At 42.7% G+C, this 24,222-nt stretch overlaps 1 protein-coding gene across 1 annotated transcript in view; it reads left to right on the forward strand.

The window, feature by feature from the left end:
• LOC146785786 (carboxypeptidase B-like) overlaps positions 1-24,222 on the forward strand; it is a 46,904-nt gene that overhangs the window by 11,503 nt on the left and 11,179 nt on the right. Inside the window, exons 4-9 of the mRNA XM_085635045.1 lie at positions 220-316; positions 416-517; positions 10,195-10,296; positions 12,251-12,361; positions 12,450-12,540; positions 21,139-21,341. Coding sequence (XP_085491171.1) covers positions 220-316; positions 416-517; positions 10,195-10,296; positions 12,251-12,361; positions 12,450-12,540; positions 21,139-21,341 — 706 coding nt within the window. The remainder of the gene's footprint in view (positions 1-219; positions 317-415; positions 518-10,194; positions 10,297-12,250; positions 12,362-12,449; positions 12,541-21,138; positions 21,342-24,222) is intronic.

Consider the following 24,222-nt stretch of genomic DNA (forward strand, 5'->3'; position numbering starts at 1 on the left):
TCTCTGGAATGTTTATCGCCCTGGAGCAGCGCGTTGATGATAACGCGCTATCAGGGCGATAAAAAGCAGAGATAGCCAGCGATAAGAAAGTTATCGCTAAGCACGGCCAGCGATAATTATCGCTGGCCGTTTCTGATATGGCCCATAGTTAGTCCACTACATTATTTTTTTCTCAATGTTTAGAAGGTCTAATGTTTCATATGTCAAATTTTATTGTAGAATATTGATTGATGATCTGCAAGCTGCCTTGGATAATGAGCGTAATAGCAACATTCGTGCTGTTCACAGTTATGAAAAATATAATGACTATAATACGGTAAGATGAGCAATTCAGATACATTTTATTGTATTGATGATTTATATGGTTGCAAGACCCCCTTGATATCCCATAACCTATCTGAATATTTTTGCACAGATTGTTTCCTGGACTGCGAGTATTGCTTCTCAGAATCCATCTCTCGTGAGTCGTACACAAATTGGAACAACCTATGAGAATCGCCCGATCTACATACTCAAGGTATTTTTCTGAATATTTGTAATGATTCCTTTAAAAAAAAAAAAACTGTGGTGGACAACCGAGCTCTTTGATCGAAAAACTCTTTCAAGAACTCCCTCTTTCACAGTTTGTATTTTACATTCAGATTTAAGTAACATACATATCAGATCATGGTAGATCATGGGAGTATGTGCATGTTTCATTGCAAGTGATAATGGGCTAAATAAAGACCTAACACCCCGAGAAGGATATTGGGGGTGCAATGAGAATATCAAAATGAAAAAAAGCCACTAGGATCCCTGAGAAAGCCCAGGCATATAGCTCTAAGTACTAATAAAGTTCTAAGTATTGACATTTTCTAATGAGGAAAGAACAAAATAAAGGTAGCCATTTCCATCATGAAGCTGTACCAGGAGACATGTAATTCATGGCACTTTTTGGGGCATATTCTCAAGGACTCATTGCCGATTTAGCTGCACTTTTCCGCCACGGAAGTGGCAATAGATTTATCGCCCTATTCACAAGCCTGTGCTAACAGCCGTCATCGTCAGTTTACCTTTGATAGCTGGCGCTAAAAACATCGCCAGGGTCGACAGCGGCAACTAACACTAATCATATGCAGAGTAGGCGTCCCCATGCAAAAACTCACAATAACACCACTTAGCAATATTCTCAACGACCAGCCAGATCGCCGATGCAAAAATAGGCGATAAGACACCTTAGCAGCAGGGACTTAAGACCTGCTTTTTTCTGGTCTTAAGTTGGACGAAAACCTGCAGTATAAAGGGAGCCCAGCCCAGAGCCACATCTGAAGACCAACAGATGCCATGGAGCTACTAATCATGTAGCATACAGACCCAAGAGGCCCACAACACCCATCGCCACCACCCCTAGGACAACCCCCACCCCCAGGACCACCCCCCCCCGGGACTACCACAGAGGCAGCGCAGAACAAGACAGCAGACCTTATGAAAACGCACTAGCCTCAGAGACTTAACGCCAGCGGATGACATTGACCACTACAGGCTCAAAAGGACAACCATCCTCCGCATCCTGACCCACATTTCCCACATGCTGATGGTACCAACACAGCGGTCAACCAAGATCCCTCCGCAGACAAAGCTGCTGGCTGTGCTGCACCTGTTGGCCTCTGGTACCTTCCAACCAACAACTGCTAGAGTCGGAGGAGTCTCGCAGCCAGCCCCATCAAAGTTACTCACACCTGTCTTGGATGCCATCATCAGCTTGATACCCCAGCACCTTCACTTCCCCCACACTGCGCAGGAACAGCTGGAGACCAAGCAAGGCTTCTACACCATAGCTGGCTTCCCGCACGTGTTGGGGGCAACTAACTGCACATATGTCATACTTGTTCCCCCTCCCGACACTGCACACAATTACCGCAACAGAAAGCACACATATTCCATCAATGTGCAGGCAATAGTTGACCACTGGGGACTGTTCACCAATGTCGTCGCCAACTTCCCAGGCCATGTGCATGATTCCTACATCTTCCGACAGTCCATCATCAACCAGTGCTTTCAGGATGGCACCTATGGAAATGCACTACTCGTTGGTAAGTACCAATGGAACACACCACACACCTCAACTCCACAATCATACAACTCACAAATATGGAATGCACACGTAACAAAATCACATACAACATGCCAACCAAAATGCCCACCTACCAGACAAGACAAAATAAGTAACTGTGGTAACAGGGTTCAGACATGTAGACAAACCATCCACAAAGGCATAGCCCCTCTGCCACACAATTGCAGAATGTGGGGAGACGTGGGAACCAAAGAATGTGCAAAGGAGGCAAGTGACCCATGAATAAGATTGTACACAATACCAAGTGTGGCAGTGATGTGCTGGACAGTCTTGAGTATGCAGAGCACAGACATGTCCATGTGGACATATGCTGCAGGTGTTTGTAGTGTTGTGGACAGTGGACGCAACCATGTTATCTCAGGCAGTGGGGAAGACCTTGGACATGTAGATATGTTGCCCCCCCTGTAAGCGTAAGCATAGTGGGCTGGGCCGACATACACCAGTCCAGCCTGAATAAATAGCACGGGCTCTGGGCGTGGTTCATTTCTGGGATGGCCACCAAAGTAACTAATGCGTGTGTCTCTGTGTCCGTCATATTCTGACCATAGGCCTACACACACATGTCTGACCACCTTCAACGGCCAAATATACACTGGCGACGAGGTGGCTACATCACACGCCACCCGGCGCACATCTCGTCATCCCCTGCAGGGGCGTGTCTACCAGGGCGGCGCCTCTCACCCTGCCATGAGGCCACCGCCGTGACCGGTGGTGCCTGCTGTTTCTATGTGCGCTGCAGTATGCCTAGGAGATCAGGGACATGATCCAGAGTCATTGTGGGTGTGCTCTGTGCTATACTTAATTTTGCATGTGTGCCATTGTTCCCATCTCCCCTGTCCCCCCAGTCCCTGGTCGTTACTCAGCCTGTTGCTGTTGGGTCAGGTCATGTTGACCAGTGTCCGGTCCCCCAACTCCTGCCACTGTCTCCCCACTGATGACTGTGGACACCATTTCTTCCACCTCATCCAGCTCCTGCTTTGGCGCTGGACTCCCACCTCCAGTCTGCCTTGCTGCTTTCCGGTTGTTAGCCAGTTTCAGCTTAGTTTTGCACTTCAAATCACTCCAGCACTTCTTTCAGTCGTCCACTTCCCTTCTCTTCACTCCGACTGCATTCACATTGGCCAAGATGGACTGCCATATTGCATTTTTAGTTGCCAATTACACAGTAGAGGTGATGAACAGTTGGTGGTGGTGTTCTACCACCTCCATAATCAGGATCTTGTTTTCCTGTGGACTGAATCGCGGGTTCCTCTTCTTATTCTCCTTGCCTTTCTCCTTCCCTGAGGTCCCTGGCTGGTCCTCTGGGGGGTTTGTGGGGTTCTGGTTGGCCTCTGTAATTGCTCCGGCTTCCTCCATGGTGCTTCTCAGTTGTTTGGGTTTTGTTTTTATTTTTCTATTTTTTTTTTGCAGCTTTTATGGTAATTTTTCCCGCCTTATGTGGGGATAGCAACCCTGGTGCTGCTTATCACTTATTGCTGATATTTTTATCGCTGTTGGGCCCATCGCCACTTTTTTCATGTTTGGGTTTCTTTTTTTATCGGCGTCCGGTAATTTTAACATGGACATTTGATGTGTTATCGGGATACTATTGCCTGTTGCCTGCATGTTGAGAATACGCCGCTAACACAGCGTTAGTTTACCGCGATAGACGGCGTTATGTAAAATTGCGTTAACCTAGGTTGGCGATAATTATCGCCCATTCTTGGGAATATCCCCCACTGAGGTGGATTGAGCGAAAGTAAGAAAATATGGGGTATATTTGTGTGCATGTGTGTGTTTATATATAATGCTACATTTTTGTGGACTAATCAGCTTTAAATTGCTAAAGAATATCCTTTCCACGACTCCAAATTGAGACTACCCTATTCCTAACTTCATGACTCAAACATTCTAAAATCTGAAAATTGGATGCTCTGGAAAAAAATTGTGTTTTGTTCTTAAACTATAGTAGGTTTTCAAGAGGGGTAGGGAGCTATTTCCAAATAAAGTTGATTCATTAAGTTGCTCTGTGCCCAAATGGGATTTCAGCATCTTTGCTAGTGTTGTAAATTGTAGGATCCAAGTTTTTTTCTCCCTTTATCTATTTGTTTCCTTCCTTTTCTGTGCACGAAATGCAGTAAATGCAAAATTCATTTTATTGCAAACAGTAAAGGATGGATGTCAAATAAACTGCATGGCATGAGTTAATGAACATTTCTATTTCTATAATAGATGATAAAGGATGTTTCTATTATGGGGTGTAGAATTGCAGCTACATGTGGTAGCGGCAATACAGCATGGTCTAGCTTCAAATTGTGTTACATTTATATGCTTTTAGTATTCCTAGTTTCATATTATCGAATTTCAAGAACATCTAAGACATTTCATATTAGTTTTCATTCTAAATATGATTATAATTATAAAACCTTCAGTCCAGCAGAGAGAAATAATATTAATCAAGCAGCCAGTTATGTTATGTGTATTTCTAAAGTGAACTCTCACCCGCGAACGTATCCTGGCACTGTAAATTACTGTTTCATTAAAACCAAATTTCAGACATGTCATTGCAGTAATTACGCTATTTCATCAAACTATGAAGAGCAAGTTATACCAAATTACAATGGAAACTTTCAAACATTCCTCATTTACAATCACGTATACAAAAAGAACAATAATTTAAGTGTTTAACTCGACCTTAAAAGGAATATTAAATATGGTCTTAGTTCCATCTATAGTAATATAGGTGGGTATCAGCACAGTGAAGAATAATTCCATCTATAAGCTCAGCCTGCAGAAGAGAAGCCTGAATATTTGCAGGGTAGTTTTGCTCAGCAGTATGTCACCCTGAACTTCCATGTTTTGTGTGCTAGGTTAACATTCTAGTTCTTTCGTAGGTGTGGCTACTTTGTCGTCAGTGGGCCACCATTTTGTAACACCCCTTCAGAATAATACAATTTGCAAATGGTGTTCCCTTAGTTTTTTTTCACTTTTTGGACACATTAAAATTTTAATTTTTAAGTGCTACCAAGGACTCAATTACTGTTTAAAATCGCTTCCCATTATTCCAAGTAAGAACATCTTTCAACTGGACTAGATTGACATTGGGAGAAATTAAACAGTATTTCTAAACGCACTAGCTACTAGCTACTCATATTAGTAATTCGATTAACAGTGGAAAAGCATTAGTACAGTTAATGTAAATTAGAGAAAGAGAAAAAGGAGTGGGCAGTGAGGTTTAGCACGACGGGAAAGTTGATTCATAGATAGGGCTCCCGGTTTTATGGTATTTATTTTCTTGACATTTCCGACTATATTTATCCATATTTATTTTTTACAAACTTTATCTGTATTTATCCATTTTTATTTCGGGTTTTGTAAGACAAATGAAGCAAAAATAGTACATTTCCACATTTATTTAAACAATAAATGTAAACTCTTGTCTGAATGTATGCCCGATTTCAATAATATGAAGTCCGACAGATGATAAATCAATGCACATATATGAAAATATGAGCATTTCGGTATCAACCTTTTGCATATACGCAGTTAAAGCCTCATAACAATAATTTCTTTCTTTTTTAACCGCTTACATGTAAATCTACACAGTTTATGGCCTGACAGACATGACTGACAGAATTTAGAATCACTCAAAAAAGAGACTAATTTACGTTTTTATCCATATTTACATATAAATACATACAGGAAAATAAATGGTTTTCTGTCTGTATTTATCTGTAAAAATCAGTAAAAACGGAAAACAGGGAGCCTTATTTATAGATTACCATTTTTTTAATAACAATTACATTGACAAACAATAACAAGCCAACATTATAAGGAGAGGCTCAGTGACCAGTGCACGATGTGAAGAAAACAATGACAATAAAATAAAACATTTCACAATATTCTTTAGACGCTTATGTAGGAACACATTTATCAGGGAATAAATGTTATAATCTGTCTAGAAAAAGTAAATCTTTGACTATAACATAAAACACTCCAATGGTACAATATTCTTGTCTAGAAAAAAGAGTGTCAATGTTTCAACTCTGATAATCTGGGATCATCATCAGAATGATAAGTCCAAACCACTTTCAATGGTCATCATTCTGCAATTGAAAAATTAACTTTAAAAAGGCATAAATTCACATTATACAACAGACCTTCTAAAGGTGAATTTGGCACCCATTGGATGTTGTGTATGGCAGCTAACACAAGATGTGGCACATTGTTTAAATCAATAGGTAAACTAAGGTCAAATTTGTGCTTACCTGAGGTTGTGGCCCTCAGACAACTTTACAATCATATGATTTCTTGCTGTTACATGCATAACACATTAGGTGCAGTATTAATACAATGTGGCTACATTTTACAGGTATGACGGGACTCAAATAGGGAACTTAGTGAGAAACAGTAGTTATTGGAGGAGTCTGCCAGTTTTGCCTATTGACACCAACTCTTGTTCTTCTTTTTATAAACAGTTATGTTGACTATCTTCTTAGTTGAGAAAGCAATTCACTTGCATTGGCTGCTCACAATACCCTGGCCTTACTCTTCACAGACAATACCCTACTGATCTCTAAAACTCAAATGGGTTTAATGTTTCTTCTAGAGAGATTTTCCTCGGTACCCCTGGCCTTGAGATAAATGCTCAAAAAAACTAATTTGTACAATTAATCTCCACAAAATATTGCTTATGGGTGACGTCACTTTTGAGAGAGTTGTATAATTTGAGTATTTTGGTATCTACAAATGACGAAGAGCACTGTCCTGCTGAATCACAGGACCGCATAGGGTGGCCAGAATTACAATATTCTATCCTGTGTCCCCTACTCTTGAAATTCATAGGGCCCAAGCAGCTAGTGCTACATTGTATGGTTCAGAACTCTGGGACAATGTAACATTGAAGCACTTGGGATAGTTGGAAGTAAATGTATAAGATCCTTCGTGAAGATCCGAATGGGGTATACCGTTACTCCTACTAAGACTGAATTTAGCTCTGAAATCATAACTGGGTTGACCCAATTGAGATAAGAAATCACTATTTGGAAGCGGAGTATTGTTGGTGTCCTTTCTAAATACTGATTCTTTAAGAGATGTAGCAATGTTTAGCAACCAAAACTGAGTTGGGATGCTGGGCCACTTGCAAAGGGGAAGGCTCCCCATCTGCTTGTACATTACTAAAAAATGTTCGCATTTTTTTAAACACATGCACATTACTGTTAAGGAAAACAGGCTGCTTTAAAAAACAAATACTTGATTTAAATGCAATCACAGATGTGGGGGTCTGCTGACCTATGCACAGACGTGGGTCCCTTGCTCACTTAGCCACTGGATTCCGGCAAGCCTGGCTGATGAGGGGTGTTACCCCGAAACCGGTCCCAGGATGCTTGTTTCCGGTCCAGGTAAAACCTGGCTTGGCATTTCGGGCTGGACTGTTGCCATGAGGCACAGGGTCAAGACTGATTTGCTTATAGCTGGGTCTGAACTGGGGTGGCGGAGTGAGCTAAAGAGCAATGATGGATTCAACACCAGATCTGTGACTGGGGGTGAGTGTCCGAAAAGTTTCAGTGCTGCGTCCTCGTCTTGTTGTGTTTGCTTGGTTTGCCCTAAGATGGCAGGGTATGCCCAGACATGGGTCCCTTGCTCATTTTGCCACTGGATTCAAGCTAGCCTGGCTGAGGAGGGGTGTTACCCAGAAACCAGTCCCAGGATGCTTGTTTCCAATCCAGACAAGACATGGCTTGGCAGTTCGGCTGGACTGTTCCCATGAGGCACAGGGTCAAGACCGATTTGCATATAGCTGGGTCTGAACTGGGGTGGTGAAGTGAGCTAAGGAATGATGATGGATTCAACCCAGATCTGTGACTGGGGGTGAGTGTCTGAAAAGTTTCAGCGCTCCGTCCATCGTCTTGTTGTGTTTGCTTTGTTCACCCTAAGATGGCAGGGTATGCCCAGACGTGAGTTCCTTGCTCATTTTGCCACTGGATTCAAGCTAGCCTGACTCACGAGGGGTGTTACCCTGAAACCGGACCCTGGATGCTTGTTTCTGGTCCAGGGAAGAAATGGCTTGGCAGTTCAGGCTGGACTGTTCCATGAGGCACATGATCAAGACTGATTTGCACATAGCTGGATCTGAACTGGGGTGGCAAATTGAGCTAAAGAATAATGATGGATTCATCCCAGATCTGTGGCTGGGGCAGAGTGTCTGAAAAGTTTCAGTGCTCCGTCCATCGTCTCATTATGTTTGCTGAGCTGATGACCATCCCTGTGATAGCATTTAATTGGAGAAAGTTGCAATTGCCGAAATAACTCTTCAATATTTGCAAAATTCCACTCTGGTTACAATTTGAGACCAGTTATATTTCGACCAGTGTTTTGTACATAATAGGCCAGATGTATAACCCTTTTTAGCGGTCACAAATGGATAATTGGCCCATTTGCGAACCCTAGAAGGGGTTGTGGTATGTGCAAATCCTATTTTGCCAGTCAGTAACCTATTACTGACTTGCAAAATAAGGTTTGCAAGCTGATATTAGGAAGGGGTGTGCCAAGGGCGTCCCTTCCCAATAGTGAGTCGCACTGGTAGGTATGATTGTTTTCCTACTGAAAATGTGCTTGCAAAACAATTGCATTTACCACCTACTTCAAGTATGTGGTAAGCCAGTCGCAAACAGGAAGGGATCCCGAGGGCACCACGTCCCCTTTGTGTATATCTGCAAAAATATTGTTTAAGAGCAGGCAGTGGTCTCAAAGACCACTGCCTCCCCTTAAAAAATGAAAAGAAAACTTTCATTTTTTCTTTTAAACGCATCCCATTTTACTTTAAGGAAAACGGGCTGCATTTGAAAAAAAAAAAGTTACTTTATTTTAAAAAGCAAACACAGACATGGTGGTCTGCTGTCCCCAGCAGGCCATCACCCCTGTGATATTTGGGTCGGGAAACAGCATTTACAACGCTGTTTCCACAACGCAGTGCTATTACAACCCGGCCGCTACAACAATCACGTTGTTAGTAAGCAATACTTTTACAGCGCAAGTCATTACAATGACTTGCTGTAGGGGGCGCAAAGGTATTGGATATAAAATCCAACACCTCTCCTGCTGTTGCACAAACTGGAGTAGGAATAGTAAATAATACTATTCCTAAGTCCAGCGCGACCCCCATTCAGCAAGTCGTTGTAATGACTTGAGATCGAAAGGTATTGCGTACTAACAACGAGGTCGTTGTAACAACTGCGTTGTTGTGGCATGTGATGTATTGACATGCGTTGTAACATGCTATATTCATGTGAGATTCCAAAGGGGTCACAAATTGCGGCCTACCTCATTAATATTAATGAGGTAGGTCTTTAGCAGCCCCATTAGAAATCGCAATCAGTGTCTGAGACACTGTTGTGCATTCCATTTTGCAAGTCGCAAATTACAAGTTGCAAAACGTCACAATTTGCGGCTCACAAAATGGAATGGTCGTGCATCTGGCCCAATGTCCCATGGTTCCATATAAGTTATGGAAAGTTGTATCTGTAATTTTTTTCTACATGATGCTTTTCAAAACCAGACAGTTTGCTAACTTGCTTTAGCACTAACATTTCGCTCCATTGTTTAATACAAAGGTAAAGTAGCACATTCATTATTAGCTCACAGAGATACTTGTTTGACTATCTATTGACTATCAATGAGAGCGAGTCAAACAGAGACAAAACAAAGGACATCATGAAAAAGTTCGCCTTCAGCATTTTAACTATCTGTTGCAGAATAGCTGCCAAGAACAAATGGTAGCAAACAATCATATTTCTTTATTAGCAGAAATACCAATAATATTCGTTTTTCAGTACGACCACCGTTTAGAGTAAATTCTGCTGGTTATTACCTTAATATTACTTATACAGCAAGTAGTTATTCTGGGAAATGTGACTCATAACTGTAAAGCAAAAATATGAGACTGGCGTGTCGATGTTTCACCTATTACACTTTTTGAGGGAGAATTAACAGTCCTGTGTTAGGCCTGTGGTAAATACCTCCCACGCATGTGCCTTACACGATCAATTGTCACGACCATACCTGGAACAACTTCTCTAATTTTTTCCTTTATTGCCCAACAGGTTGGAAAAAGTGCTCCAAATAAAAAAGCCATTTTTATTGACTGTGGCTTCCATGCCAGGGAGTGGATTTCCCCTGCTTTCTGTCAGTGGTTTGTGAAAGAGGTAAATATACTGTCCGCATGAAAACCGTAAACATTAAAATAGGAGAATGCCATGAACAATGCTTACACTGTATACATTCACTATACCACGTTCCAATGATATTTTGCAATACTTCTTTAATGGAAGTACAATTTACATGAACTTGTCTTTATGAACATCTATGCCACTGAATTTAGTACCTCACAAATGACCAATCCACATGTTTTCCCTACGAGTCCTTCATTGGTAGAAAGATTCACATACAACTTACTGTGACTTACTGTTGCTGTGTGCCTGCCATATGCTTGAAAGCCAGCAATGAGATAGGAGTTTACCTGGCTTAGTTCTGCGAATCTGGAATAAACAAGGAGACAACAAGCACAAGTCACATCTATCTGTAGCAATAGCACTGAACCTTTGCCTGTAGAACCCAAAGGGATGCATCAAGACATGTGGGTGGGTATCTTCTACCTACAGAAATACCACTAACCCTGAAGCTTGTCCACATTCATAAAACGGACTTAGAAGATTTATTTATTTATGCATTTTTATATAGCACAGACTCTACCCGAAGGTGTCAGAGCGCTTTACAATAAAACCAGTTACATTACACAAGGACTTCAGAGTACATGAATTACATAAAAGATACACGAGTTGCATGTACACAAATTGCAAATTCACTCAAGATTAGATATTAAGAAAGGTAGAAGCTATTGCTTGGGTGCTTACAGCCTGGCCTTCAGGGTGTTGTTGTACTCACGCGCAGTGATCTTGGGCCTGGAGCGACTTGCCCAGAATCATAGGATGATGAGCCCAGGCTGATACCTATTCTTACTGCATAATTTAGTCAATCCTGCTGCATAATTTGGTTCTCCTCTGTCACATGATTCCAGTGGCCCTCATTGTAAGTTCCACACGTGCAATAGGGGTGGTGTCATTTGGTGGTAACACATGACAACTTCTGTTTACATGGCGGCCATTTTCGGGCCAAGTAGTTCTCTCTTTTAGTTGACTGTGCCTCTGGCCCTAACATGGCCGCAGCTGCCATATAAATAGATGAGACGTGGATAGATACCACGTAAAGAGATGAGATGAGTTGTGGGTGTTCCCAGCAAAGTGTCTGTTGGTGGTCTGAGAAGTGCAGTATTCGTGCAGTGACCTCCTGCATATTTTAATCCTGTGGTATTCACAATAGAGGCGAATGAGCAAAAAAATTAATAGGGAGAGCCGGGCCAGAGCAGAGCCAAGGGCGTGGCTTGGCGCTAACAAACCGAGCCATGAAAAGGTTTGCTGTGCGAAATATGCAACAAAGTCCAGTGGCGTAAAGAACGTTGAAGAGGCCCCCCTGCCAGGCACACAGAGGGGCCCCCGCTCCGGATTTCATCCGAGCTATTGGGCCTGACTACTGTGCTGAGGGGGCCCCCTGCAGCTCGGGCCCCCCGCCCCGCGGGGGATGCGGGGGGCCTGTGTTACGCCCCTGACAAAGTCTTTTCAAAATTCAGAAACACACATTTCTTTAACATACTCTGGCTATCCGCAGCCCATGCAGGTAAGATCGTGGGGCCGCGTTGGTGGGGATTCAACAGACGACTATGAGGCAAAATTAAACAAATACATTTTCCCTAGTTGTCTGTTGAAATCCCCCGCGACCCGGACCCACTGCCCCACCGCTCTTACCTGCATGGGCCACTGAAGCATTTCACCATAGCACATCAGATTATATCACTGCATTGAGCTGTAATTATTTCAAGTTCTTAAACATGAAGTAAGAAATATTCCTGCCACTAGCCACCCGAGACAATGTCATTAGTGAACGCAGAGGTAATTCAGATGCAGGTGAACCCAATTTGTGGCCTAAATTCTTATTACATCGAACAATATTATTGCGTTTTTAGCCAGAAAACCCTTTCTTCACCTGAACTAAAAACCTATTATATAAAATAAAAAATAACAAATATATTTTCTTGATAAAAAGGCTGTTCGCACGTATGGGACTGAAACTCAGATGACCAACCTCCTTGACAATCTAGACTTCTACGTCTTGCCTGTTGTGAATGCTGATGGTTACTCCTACACATGGACTAATGTAAGTATGGATGCCCTTCAGAAAACACTTGACCTGTTTTAGAACAACATCCTCACTTAATGTTCCTACATCTAACATTTGACTGTAGAACCGTATGTGGAGGAAGACTCGATCCAGAAATGCTAACAGCGACTGCATCGGAACTGACCCCAACAGGAATTTCAATGCAGGATGGTGCAGTAAGTATTTTTTTAAATGAAACTTTTATTCAATGCAAAATTAGATAATTTGTTTTACTTTTTCCATCTTTAATAGTTAGAGCAACATAAATCAGGTTTTAAAGTCACCTCTCATTTAAAAAATTAAGGTTTTGGCCTGGTGGGAATTTTGAATTCTTGGAAGACAAATACCTCTGCAAAATTAAAGACTTTTTAAACAGTTTTTAATATTTTTTTATTCATATTATTCATGTGCCTACTACAGCCTGCAGCATGGGGCAGTAGGTAAGCTCACTTCAGCATATTGGCTACCTTTACTGTGATGGTTAGCATTCTGCCCTTTGATGCACAAAGAAATTCCCACAGAAGACATCCATGCACAAAGGAATTCCCTTACGTGCCATGGGCTACTGTAGCAATGTTTTTTGAGACCACAAAAACATTATTGCTGTTCACCCTTGTTTTGCAAAAATCATGATAAAAATAAACAGAGAAAGAAAACAGCCCAAAGGCTGGCGGTCAATGCTAGACCTATTGACTTTGTCAATGCGTGTTATTCTTTGTGTGCTGAAACGTGAAACAAGTTTGCCTATGGCTGTGGAATTAAAGAAGGTATAACAGATTGTTCTGTAATTATTTTAAGAATGAGTCATAAAATATCTTGGACAATTTCAACCATTAGCTCAATGCTACCCTTATTCATGTGGAGTAGAGCATTCAAGGCTTTTTTACACTGTACCCATTATCCCTACATTTTTTTTGTATTTGCAAAAACCTGTGCAATTCATAAGGTTTTGTTGCTATACTCTTTTTTTCTGCACATGTTCCCTTATCCAGCCATGACAAGACGGCAACACTTGCATTCTTAGATCCGAAAGGCTCAATTACTGAAAACAAATTGTTAAAGTACTGTTCTGCGATTCACAAATGAGTACTACTGAACACCAACTCCAGATGCAGGCTAGCTGGTATAGACTTGGACCTGTTATGACTTTTTTAAGACTGTATAATCAGGAGGGGCCCGTGCAGTTAAGAACGGTGGGGCAGGGAGATGGGGGGACCCGACAGGTGACAACAAGGGAAATTATTTATTTAATTTCCCCTCATCATTGTCTGTTGGCTCCCCCCACCCCACTGCTTTTACCAACAGGGGCCACTCCTGTGTATAATCCCCTATGGAATAAGTGTACACTTGCGACTACGATTCCTGGTGGAAAACATCCGACCGACACCGACTCGGAATCGGGACCAACCGACTTGCAGTCAGTGGTTCTGCCCCCTGCATTACAATGCGACTGAACACTGTTGGGTCAGATTCCCATTGTTTCCTATGGGAGCTCTTCTTTTGCCCGACTACCAGCCATAACACAGGATCCTATGGGCAAATGGGGTGTGTGTGTGTAAAACCCTGCACCCTGTCGCTGGCACCCCAGGGTGCCTGCCACAAAATGAAGGTTTTACAGGGGGGTCCCTTAGGTACCCCCTTGGCCCACAAACAGAGGTTGCAGGATGAAGGGAGCCCTGCTAGGATCTCCCTAAGTTACTTTCTGACAGCCTTTCCATGTCAGAGAGGCTGACGCGGAACGACTGTTGGAAATAGACATCATAATCCAGAGGATTGAAACGCTGTCCCTAGGGGTGTACGATGTGGTTCCAACCGACACGAATACTTCAAGAGCCGGTCAGAACCGATTTGGAATGACTGTGCGTTTCACTTTCCAACTAAGAACATTGTAATCGGGTGGGCAGAATGTAAACCGACCAAGTCTGTTGGAAGGTCTCCGACACGGTTGAGGAGATACCGACTGTCATGAGGAGGCTTCCGCCCAAAATCATAATCGGCACCTAAGTACAAGCACACAGCAATTGTTTTCTCAGCAGGAAAACACTTATATTTACCTGTGGAGAAAGCCATCGCCTATTTCACCCTACAACTCTTGGGAAGATTCATTCTCCTTCACATTCTGGTATGGATGTCACTCAAGCCCTTGGCTGGAGTAGTAGTAAAGTTCTTTATTTAGACATTTAAGTCCCTTGAAATGCATATCAACATAGTGCTTAAACTTGTTTTGTTGAAAAGTTTTTACAATTTGATCATGAGAAAAATACATAAAACACATGGTATAAAACGCAAAACACAAGAGCTGCTGATGGAATTCTGCACATATGATTTTAAATACAAACATCAATAGAAAAAGACAATCTGAGCTGCTTCTAACGTACCAGATAAAGAGCAAGTGAAGTTTAGCCTAAGAAGGCCTCATGGGTGCAACCTGGGGTGTATATCTACGTTTTCTATTCCAAAGTGATGGTTAAGTAAACTTATTGGCAACAAAGTTTTTATTTAGAACCCCATAGTGCTACCCAAAAAGACGTAAGCTACAAACATGCATGTGAAACAAACATTGCTAGCCACTGTTTTTAAAGCCTCGTTTATAAACAGGTTTTTAATAAAACAATAAACAGAGGCTGCAGTTCACTTGATTCTAGTTTAACTGCCTCTAGTTTTAAAAATGTAGTGGAATTACTATTGAAGGCAGTGTCCGTTGCCTTGAGATAAGCAATTACCGCTTACCTGCATGTACATATACCACATTGGCTGAGAAATCGTTCTTCTTTCAGGCAGCAGACCAGGGCACAGGTGCATTAAGTGGATGATGTCCTCCTTCCCGGTCTTACACAATCTGCATGGAACGTTGTTGATGGTCCTATGCCAAGACCTGGAAAGGTGTTGCATGATAGAAGCATGCATGACTGAACCACACTTGCCTCTACAATGCAGTTACAACCACAAATGAGTCTTAACCAAGCATTCCTTTACCACGCATGCCTTTACCACGCAGGCCTTTACAATTAAGTTTGTTGTCAAGGCATGTTTGCTAAAGTGGTGTGCATGGCAAATTGTGACTACTCCGACACCCCTCCCCACCCTAAGCTCTAAAATCCTATCTCACTACATCGCCCCCCTGCCCTGGTCCCTAAAACTGACATTGCCCAGCCTTTAAACTACCCTGCCCCTCCCCCCACCCATGCCCTACCCCTACAAAATAATTCCCTGACCCAGTCCTCCTGGTCTGAGCCCTAGAATGTACCACTGTGGTGTCTTTAAAACTACCCCTACCCCGTCCCCCACTCTGAGGACTAAAACCCTGCACCCTCTAAAAAAAACACCCTGACCCCCCACCCTAAGCCTGAAAATCTGACCCCCACCTGTAAAAACTCCACCCCAAACCCCACCCTGATCCCTAAAACTCCTCCCCATTTAAAAAGATTGCCCTGATCCCCTGTTCTGAACCCTAAAACTGACCTCCACCCCTAAAATCTACCCCAAACCCAACCCCAGCTCTTAAAACTTCCCTGACTGCCGCCTTGAGACCTAAAACTGTCCCCACCCCTAAAAACTACCCCTCCAAACTTGGCCAATGTCCCACTTACCTGTCCCCGTCCGGAGCTTACTGTTCCGATGCCTCATCTTCCTCTCCCTATCCATCCGGACACTAGACCGCTATCTGCCGAAACCACGCAAATGTGTCTTTAAGGCAGATGCATGGTTCAGACAAGCATTGTTCTGCTTGCAGAGAAATGGCACGCATGACTCAGCCCAAGTTGTAAAGGCCATTTCCCATGGGAGGGAACCAAAGTGGTGTCTGATAAAAAGCTCTTTTAACTGCAATGGCCACCCGTCTTCTAGGTAGGAATGAATTTGAAGGGATTTGTATTCTCCTAGGATCATCCATGCATGGGATCTAGCTCCAAAGGCCTCTTTATCATTTAGCAAAGTTGTGTTTTTTCAGGATGGTGTTAACCACTTTTTTAAAGGATTCTGGGAGCAAAGTGCTTTCCCACAACAAACGAACAGGCAGTTAATTTTTATTTGCTTTTACTTTATGCAAGAGATTCTGGCATAGTTGGTTATTCAAGAGTGACTTAATTCTTTTGCATACTTTGATGTAGACTCCTTTTCTTGCAGTTGTTTGGAATGGCTGTTGTAACTTTTCTATGATTTCTATGGTGGGAAAGAGTCAGATTACACTTTATGACTAGACCTTAAACGCACATTGTTGGGGTTGTTAGAAATGGGAGTCTCTAGTCGGCAGATTGTTGTCCTATCCAACTATGGACCCTTCTTCCTAGTCAGGATAAGGGGGATGCACTACTGAAATAACCCCTGCTCATTCCCTTGGTAGCTTGCCATGAGCAGTCAGGCTTATCTCAGAGGCAGTGTATGAAGTATTTGCACGTAACACACAGAAATGGAGTGAAAACACTACAAAAGGACACCACACCAGTTTAAAAAAAAATAAACAATATTTGTCTGTGCAAATAAGACCAAACGATGAAAGACCATCATACAGCAAAGAAAAAAAGGTACTGTACAACAAGGACTTTAAAATGCAGTTCCCTAAAGCTGGTAGCTCAGTCTGGGGCTACCACGGTATTGAATTCAACAGAATCTAACAGTTCCGGCCAACCACATCGGTGCGGACTGGCGTCAGTGTCAGCAGACGTGTAAACAGTACCTTTGGTTCCGGCCAACTGCGTCGGTGCAGGCCGGTTGCAGCGACCGTCGCGGTTGCGATTTGAAGCATAGTGGTGCGGTGTGCGGTGCCCTCAAGTCGCAGTGCAGGCAGTGGCTCGGTGATGCTTGTCCAGCAGCATCGGTGAGACCAGGGCTGCAGTACGAAGCAAGGCAGTGCTCGATACGGTGCTGACAGGTCATGGTGTAAGCCGCAGTGAAGGCTGATGGAAGCTGGCATCGGTTGACCCAGGCTGTGGTGTGGTATGGGGTGGTGTGTTGTGTGACTTACGAGTGGTGCCTCAAACCACGGTGCAGTCACAGGTGTTGTGGTCAGTGTGCAGCAATGTCTGTGAGACCAGGGTGGTGGAGTGAAGCAAGGTGATGCAGAGTGCGGTGCCCAGAGGTTGCAGTGTAAGCAAAGTCTTGGTGTCGGTCGTCATCGTAGTTGAGACGAGGTTTGCGGTGCAAAATGCGACGGTGCCTACATGCAGGAGCCAGCAGCAGAGTCTGTGATGGTGTCGGCTGCTTTCCCCCTCTGTGGCAACTGAAAGCCATGGTTCCAGAGGTAAGTGAAGTCTTTGCTGTCCCTTAAACTTCGTGATCAGGTGGCAAGCTCTGTTTCAAGCCCTTGGAGATACTCAGCGACAAGTGAAGAAAGTTCAGTCCAGTCCTTTCACTTCCCAAGGCAGAAGCAGCGACTGCAGGCCAACCCAGGAAAGTAACAACACAACAAAGGGGTAGTACTCCTCCTGGAAGTTCTTCCAGCTCATCTTCTTGGCATTTTCCTTGATCCAAGCAAGTTCTAAAGTTGTGGGGTCTGGGCCCCTATATTTATACTCAGTTTCTCTTTGTTCTTTTGGGCAAAGAGTGTCTGTGCTAAACCTAAACCAGTTCGGTCCTCCCTGGTCCTGCTTTCTGGCAGGGTTGGAGACAGCATTGTCCAATTCAGGTACAAAGAAATCTCCTCCCACTACTCTAAATGCAGCCTAGGCCTATTCAGCCGAGCCCTGGCTCATTCATGAGAGGCAGGACACACCTCAAACCCCCCAGTGGCTGTCTGAAGAGAATGCACATCCCCAGTTCTTATCACTCTAAAGCCAGACAGTCAATCCAGAAACCAGCAGAGGCACACAGGGTGGATAAGCAAGAAAATACCTACTTTCTAAAAGTGGTATTTTCAAACACAGAACATGAAAATAATCTTTACTAGAAGACGCATTTCTATATTCTGAGTTCAGGCATACTAAACTCAATTTCTCTACCTTGTCCCAATGGGAAGATATACTCATAAGATATTATAAGCAAACTCCCATTCTATCCTATGGGACAGATAGCCTTTCAATAGTGAAAAGCAAAATGCACTGTATTTCACAGTGAAGACATGTCACCCATAACATTACATGTCCTACCTTTCACATACACTGCACCCTGCCCATAGGAGTACCTTGGGTCTACTATAGGGTGACTTACATGTAATACAAGGGAAGGTTAGAGCTTGGCAAGTGGGTGCGCTTGCCAGGTTGACATGGCAGTAAAAACTGTTAGCAGACACTGCTGTGGCAGGTCTGAGATCCTTTTGAAAGTCTGCTTGTGCGGGTGGCACAATTGGTGCTGCAGGCCCACTAGCAGCATTTAATTTACAGGCACTGGCACTCTCAGTGCTCTTTGCTAGGGAATTACCAGTAAACCAAATATGCCAATCATGGAAACACCAATCCATAATACAATTTACAATCAGAGCACTTACACTTTAACACTGGACATCAGTGAGAAAGTGCGCAGAGACACTAAACCAGCAAAAACTGAGACAAAACCAGGAGGTGAGAAAGCAAAAGGGCAGGGGAAACACGCCAAAGATGCCAGATGTAACAGTGGTTCACAAAGATAAAATGAAAACGTTGCCTTGCAATACTCATTTCTCATCCCTTGCATGGGATTTACTACTGTGGATGTCTCCGCACTGGTCTGTGAATTCCAGGTGTAATTGGCCAAAAATACATATGTGAATTTGCCATATATGTCTAATACTAGCAGAGAAACTACAAGTTGAAAAATACCAGGTCTACTTTTCCAAAAAGCAGTACTGCTCCAAAGTGTCACTGGGGCATATGCTGCTTGGCTATTAAAAGTCTTTGTAAAAATAAGATGATAATAATAATAATAAAACCATACAGAATATTATATTTCAAGTACTTTGGATAAATTACATTTATATCAATATTTTTTATTATAAACAGAAAAAGTCATTCTGACTGCCAGGGTTTCTTAGTGTACCATAATTCAGAGCACTGCGAAAACGAGAGTCCTCCCTCAACCAATTTGCGCTCCTCCATGCCCCTTAAAAATTCAAACAAGTGTCTGATTCTGGTGACTTTGAAACATCCTGATTTGTTGATGTACAAATGTAGCCAGTATAGGGTAAATGGTTAGGACAGATCTATTCAAGCAAGAGGGGGCCCAAACATGAGTAGAAATGCACTGCTCCAGCAGTTAAAAAGCTTACAATTTCCTATTTTTCAACACAAAGCACATCATGCGCTCATCCTTTCACGTCATAGAGAATATCAACAATGTCTACTAATGCAAATGTTGTGCAGTGTAAGTACTCAAGACAAAGAAAGATGAACAGTGGACACTGAATTAAATTGGAGTGTTAGAGCCCTGCTCTAGTTAAAATGGTCTGTGGTGCAAGGGAAATTGCGAGTCGCAATTAAGGAATACCTCCCCGTTCATTCTTAGGGGCCTAGAGGCCCATAGGAATGAATGGGAAGACATTCTCAATTTGCGATTCTCAATTAGAGAATCGCAAATTGAGAATGCAATTTCAAGGTTGCCAGGGTGTCAAAAGGACACCCTGTTGCACCCCTGATGCATCCCAAATGCAAAACTACCGGTAGCAAAGGGGTAGATTCTGAGAATCTGCCCGTTTGCGACCGGTTTTTGCTTTGATGCATGTGGGCCTAAATGAGGAAAACCAGTGAGAGACAGTTATAAGGAGCAATTCTGAGCAAAAGTTGCACAAGACCAGTGTTTGTCTGTATCAAGGGAGCACATGGAATAAATGGAAATAATGAGTTGTATGTTGTAAGGTGACTTTGAGTCTTTATGGAAAAAGTCTTGTAAATGTGGATTTAACTGAAAGAATAAAACTACTATTCTAATTTCTCATATTTGCAATTTTGTCTATTACCGCCCTTATTGTATTAGGCTTATGGGAAAGGCCACAATATTGACCCTGGTGTAGATCTTGGATGTAATGAGCATGCACACTCATCTACATTGTTGGATGCCTTCTCACAACAGTCTGAGATTTAGGTTTTTAGGTGTCAGAAGTATTATATATGTCTACATTGACATGCTGAGCCCCATCCCATGATGTGAGCTTTGCCTTAATTTCTTTTTTTCTTCAGAATAGAGCCCGCAGAGAGACCACTCTCTCGTTCCACTTCTCCACTAGGGTTAGGGTTTTTTTTCAAAATTCACCCACAAAAGGCATATATTTACTTACTAGTTTCTGAAGGCCATCTCCTGAGTGACTTTTCTTGGGGTTCCCTCGCATAACCCGGATTGAGCCTACATATGACCCCCATTATGGTGGGGCTTCCTTCTACCAACAAGTGCCGAATTTCTGGATATGACTCACTATTCATCAGTTACCTGTCCCACCCTTAGTCCCTCAGAGGAGTGCCTCTTGTAAAGTGATGTATCTGTGGTCACCAACCTAGTAAGACAGTTTAGATATGCCAACAAAACCTTCTGAGCTGCCTGCACCAACCAAACACTTGGGCCCGATTGTACTAACATTTCATGCAACCCAGCAAGGCTACCCACTGCGCTCCATTGCGCGGAAGGGAGGGAGCAGAAATGTGCCTCGTCTACTGAGATATGTCCGCTCTCACTGGCTACCATGCTTCAGGCATCCTTGTAACACAGGCATCCTCACTGATGATAGGGTCGTTCTGGATAGAGCCTACACAGATTGGGACTGAGTGGACGAGGTCAATTCAGATAGGGTCACTGCACTTATACACATGTTTTATTTCAAGCACACACCTTGTTGTCAAAACTGTCAGTTGAGTAAAGTATATTCCTCTTTACAGCTGCTGGTGCTTCTAAAAATCCATGTGATGAGACATACTGTGGGCCAGCACCTGAATCAGAAAAGGAGACAAAGGCTTTAGCTAACTTCATTCGTAGCCATCTCTCAACCATCCGCGGCTACATCACTGTTCACTCCTACAGTCAGCTGCTGCTGTACCCTTACTCCTACACTTACAGTCTTGTAAGCAACGATGCTGAATTGGTGAGTACAGAATGCATTTTTTAGACTTGTCATTGTTCTTTTTAGATATATTAAAATCAGCCTTAATTCTTATAACTATCCAGTAGCAATGGTGGCTTCTGTTGTGACTGACGGAAACAACTCACACCCAAGCTATAAAACCATAGATGGCCCCCTCAAATGCACTACGTATGCACTCACACATGATGTGACACGACATGACAAATGACATGGAGGGAGAGGCGTGGCGCAGCGGCCAGAGCGGCTGACTCCGGTGCACAGGGCTCGCGGTTCGTTCCCTGGCACCAGAGGCAGCTCTGCTCAGCATCACCTAGCTCTGGGAAATAGCTCACTTAATCTCCCGACGGCTCCCAGCGCCTTGAGACCCTTATGGGTGATTAGTTTGTGCTTTAAAAACTATTACTGAATATATTACATATCACATTACCATTGATATCATGGATGACTTCACTATGGATGTGGTATGTTTTCATTGGTTATGTGTTGCTATTTCATAATGTTAAATTGCTATTGTCTGCTATTTATCAGTATAATTATTGTCAGGTCATAATCAGTGCATTTAATGGACTAGTTATGGTTTGTATGTTAGGAGCACACGCTATGGCCAATTTAATAGTTTGCTACGTATGTTCATAATCATAACTAAGGTAAACGGTAGTTTCGAGGGAATTGCTAAATTATCTCAAGCATAAATGAAAGTGTGACGAGCAGAATAAACCATAACTTACCCTTAAAGATTTTCCTGTATTTTTTAAAAAATGATATAGGATATCCCATCTCTAACAGCCATGCTCAACAGGGGATGGCTATGTGTCGAGTATATTATGAACTCAAATATTGCCTATATCAGAAAATTGGGACTAACTTGTGCAAACTGTATTTGCAATTGGTTTGCATACATGGTTACCACAGTGCAACTGATTTATATAGGCAATTGCCATCAGGTATGCCCTTGAGGCTTGCCTGTCTAAACACAGGAGTGGGTGCTATTTCTGGTCAACTCCTGATCGGTGCTTGCGAATGGGTGCAAACTGCATTGCATGAGTTTGACCACCAGCAGCAAGAGCTAAATGCCCGCCAAAATATGTTAGAAGACAATAACGTTCGTACTTCTATCACAATGAATGCATATTTATAATTAACTGTGTTATGTCAATACAAATTGGACCAGTGGCATGCACATGTGCACATGTAATATAGAGATTATTAAAATAAAATCTTATGTGGGAGTTTTTTTATCCTATAAGAAGATATATGGGTGACATTTGTCATAGAGAAAGCTCCTTGGATGATTTGGTCTTCCCAGGACTCACATACTCGCATCTTTAGAACTTGTAATGCGTTTTTCTACATTCGGCTAGTGAATAATTCCAGGCTTGTTAAAGGGAAAACGAGCACTGACACAGGCCTGTCTTCAACTTTAATGTGTGCAAAGCATGATAGCATTTCCTGGCAAGGGAACCAGAATCCATCCCAGAACCAGATGTGACAGTTAACTAATGGATTCCTGGAAATCTAATAAAAACATTTCTCGAGTATATATTCTGAGCATGTATGCAGTCTTGGTTTCGAAGAAATTACTCCTTTTCAGTAGAAACCTACAATAAATTAATCGAATCTTCTCTTACTTTCCGCATAGCTGCACGTAATCTTAATTGAAAGTTTTCTTTAAAAGGCCAAGGACAAGAAATAATTCGCCAGATTTGTCAAAACAATTTGTTTCCCATTCTGTCTTTAACAAAAAGAGTGCGACCATAAAGAAGGAATCATTGTACAGTTTTCGGCTGTGCTGCAACTTTTACTTGTTGAACGGCCCTTCCGGACCCAACTAACATCTTTTTTTCTCTTTCATGTGAACCTTAAATTGTGCTCCAAAATTCCAATAGCTAAATGAGTGGAGTTTTTTTTTTTAGCACAAACTTACAAATGGGGAAAATAGGTCTACATAGTGGATTTTCTTTTTTTATTTACTGAGGAGCTAAAGTGGAAAAGAGGGAGTTACAGGGAGCAAACATGCAAAATGTTGTTAAAATTCACAATCCCAGTCATTTGAACAGGGACGTAGCTTGGTCAGTAAGATTGGGAGCGGGGTGGGGGGGGGTCAAATTTCCCAAAAAACATGCAGGTATATAATATTTAAATATATTATGCGACAAGCAGGATGCACAACAGGGGCTAGAGTGACAGTGGAAAGGGAGAGGAATGCGGATTGGTAGGGGGCACTAAGTGAGAGAAAACACAGGGCCTCATTTATGCACAAATAGCACAGGGTGCCCACTTTGCAGATGGGCAACTGACACATGGGCAAATGCAACGCGATTTGGAATTAGCACCTGGTTCTTTATAATCAGGGGTAAAGTGTTCTGTATTTGCTACAAAATAACAAGCACAGGGGTCATGCAGAGGTCACATCAAGAAGCATAGAGTAGGTAGTGGATTTAAATTAGAAATATGCACAGCGTCTACCATAGAATATATATATCCAGGCAAGCAATGTTAATGTTAATGTTATTGATATTTCTAAAGCGCGAACTGCTACCCGAGGGTGTCCTGGCGCTGCATGAAGTCCTACCTGGGTCCAAATGTGAGAGGGGGGGTAAACCAGTAATTGAGCCTAGCTAGCAAAGAGCCAAGTCTTCAAAGTCTTTCTAAAGGCCAGTAGGCTTGGCATGGCTCTAAGATGCATCGGGAGTCCATTCCATGCCTTAGCAGCCCCGACCGTGAAGCTTCTTCCCCCCCAATTGTTTTTTTCTTTCAAAAGGTACCGCCACTAGTTTAGCATCAGAAGAGCGTAAACATCTGGTTGGTTTGTACCATTGGAATTGCTTTTTGAGATGGTTGGGTCCAGTTTAATAGAATGCCTAGTGTACTGTACACAGAG

This window comes from Triturus cristatus, chromosome 11, assembly GCF_964204655.1.
Source record: "Triturus cristatus chromosome 11, aTriCri1.1, whole genome shotgun sequence".
Lineage (NCBI taxonomy): Eukaryota > Metazoa > Chordata > Amphibia > Caudata > Salamandridae > Triturus > Triturus cristatus.